This window comes from Austrofundulus limnaeus, unplaced genomic scaffold (assembly GCF_001266775.1).
Source record: "Austrofundulus limnaeus strain Quisiro unplaced genomic scaffold, Austrofundulus_limnaeus-1.0 Scaffold210, whole genome shotgun sequence".
In the NCBI taxonomy this organism is placed as follows: Eukaryota; Metazoa; Chordata; class Actinopteri; order Cyprinodontiformes; family Rivulidae; genus Austrofundulus; species Austrofundulus limnaeus.
Genome location: NW_013952612.1, coordinates 290,307 through 292,150, shown reverse-complemented (window position 1 = coordinate 292,150; position 1,844 = coordinate 290,307). Strand labels below are relative to the sequence as shown.

General features: G+C 36.9%; 1 protein-coding gene across 1 annotated transcript; it reads right to left on the bottom strand.

Annotated features, from left to right (window-relative positions):
- Positions 1 to 223: 223 nt before the first annotated feature.
- LOC106525073 (mu-type opioid receptor-like) lies at positions 224 to 1,301 on the bottom strand. Its single transcript, XM_014019185.1, has 2 exons — positions 1,128 to 1,301; positions 224 to 1,012 (listed from the first exon to the last, which is right to left on the bottom strand). Exons 1-2 carry the CDS (start codon positions 1,281 to 1,283, stop codon positions 224 to 226), a joined length of 945 nt encoding a protein of 314 aa, XP_013874639.1. The 5' UTR covers positions 1,284 to 1,301.
- Between the last annotated feature and the right edge of the window lie 543 nt (positions 1,302 to 1,844).

Sequence of the window (1,844 nt, the reverse complement as noted above, 5' to 3'; positions counted from 1 at the left end):
AAGTGGCGTACGCAAGTCTCTGGGCTCATATTGTGCATACGCCAGTTTTATAAATCCGACCCCTGGGATTAGCAGGTACGTTTGTTTCTAAAAAATAAAAAACACGACAGTTTATAAATTAAATAAACTATTACCATTTTAGAGTGCTGAAAAATACTAAGATGGTGGCAAAAATCCAACAATCTATATATGATAAGTACAGAAATACACAGATATTGTGATTTTATTGTGGTTTGATGCTTGGRTTGGTAGTACACAGCAGATATTTGGTCAAATACTGTTTAAATGTTTTGTCTCGCAGCCCGTACAGGATGGGGCTGATCAGCCTGGGGAAAATATGAACAACAATGTACCAAACAAAGTTTACATGATGAAAATATTTAGGAACTAATACTAGTGAGGATCTTACAACCAAAGGGTCTAAATATGTCAGCATACACAYCAGGAGCTGAAAGCCGTGAAGCAGGACGGTGTTCCTGGCTTTCTTTGTGTTTCCATCCGCTGAATTAGCTGCTCGAGCAGCGAAGAAGATCCTGAAGTAAGTAAAGATAAGAGTGAGCCAAACTGCAGATAAACAAATCATGTATGTTACGTCCCTCTTTAGTGAACTTGCAGGGTTTCGGTACAGAGTTTGAGCCACACAATATGTTGTGGAGTAAAATAACCACAGAGGCTGTGTTGCCAGAAGGAAAAGGAACTCGGGGATGACGGCGACGGAGCTCACGGCCCAAATACAGCTGACCAGAATATAAGTCCGTTTCACGGTGCAGAGCTCAGCGTGTCTCAGGGGGAAGCACACAGCGATGTAGCACTCRACAGCCATTACAGCTAAATTTATTGGAGTGTTTAAAGTTGTAAAAATGGCAAAAATGAGAATGATGCTACAGAGAAAGGCYTTGACGTAGAAGAAGACGTAAGACATGACAAACATTGTTATCGACATGGTGAGCTGGATCATATCGTTCACAACCAGGTGGATGAACAGGATGTAGCGAGGATTCATGATAAATATCTGAAAGAGAACAGAAAAAGACTTAATTTTAAAGCCTTGAATACATTTCATGTGGCCACTGATGATGTTTCATTTGTTATTTTCACTGATTCAGAAACTGTCAGTAAACGCAGACCTGGTGTTTGCTGAAGGTGAGGATCAGTGTGCCGTTGATGTAGTTGATGATGAGGCCGAGGGCGAGGACGATGACATTTTTGGCTGCAGCTGTGCTCGCGCTGTCGATAATAAACGAACTGCTGGACACATTGGGAATATTGGATGAAGAATTCATGGAGATGATGGAAAATTCTGTCCCTAAAAGAGAGACTAAATGTTAGTCTATTTTAAATTTTATTAGTCAGCAAAAAAAGTAGCCTTTTTTATATTTGACATGAACACAGAGAATATTAAATTAACATTAGATAATATTACTATTAAAGTTAACTTTGAATTTTATTTTAATTTGTTTCTTTGCAGACCAACAGTTAATTATTTATTACTCATAAGCTGTCATGCATGCAGTTAGTTTAMTTTTCTCACTCATATAAAAGCTTGTTTCCATTTTAACAGTGGCAACATCAATGCAGACAATTACAGAGATCTTAGAAGCTGCAGCTGCTGATTTTTTCAGATTAAATCTTATTAAAAAACATTTTTTAAAATAGAAAGAGAAATGTCTGCACATTTTCCAGATATTACTTCTGATCTGTTATGAATGTGTAAAAAACAACGTAAATGTGATAAAAAAGTCATACAGTAAACACTTTCATCAGCTGATTGATTGGCACCTCTAACTTGTAATTTTTTTTACTCAATTAAGAAAAAAACTGAATTAAGAAAAAAACTGAATTAA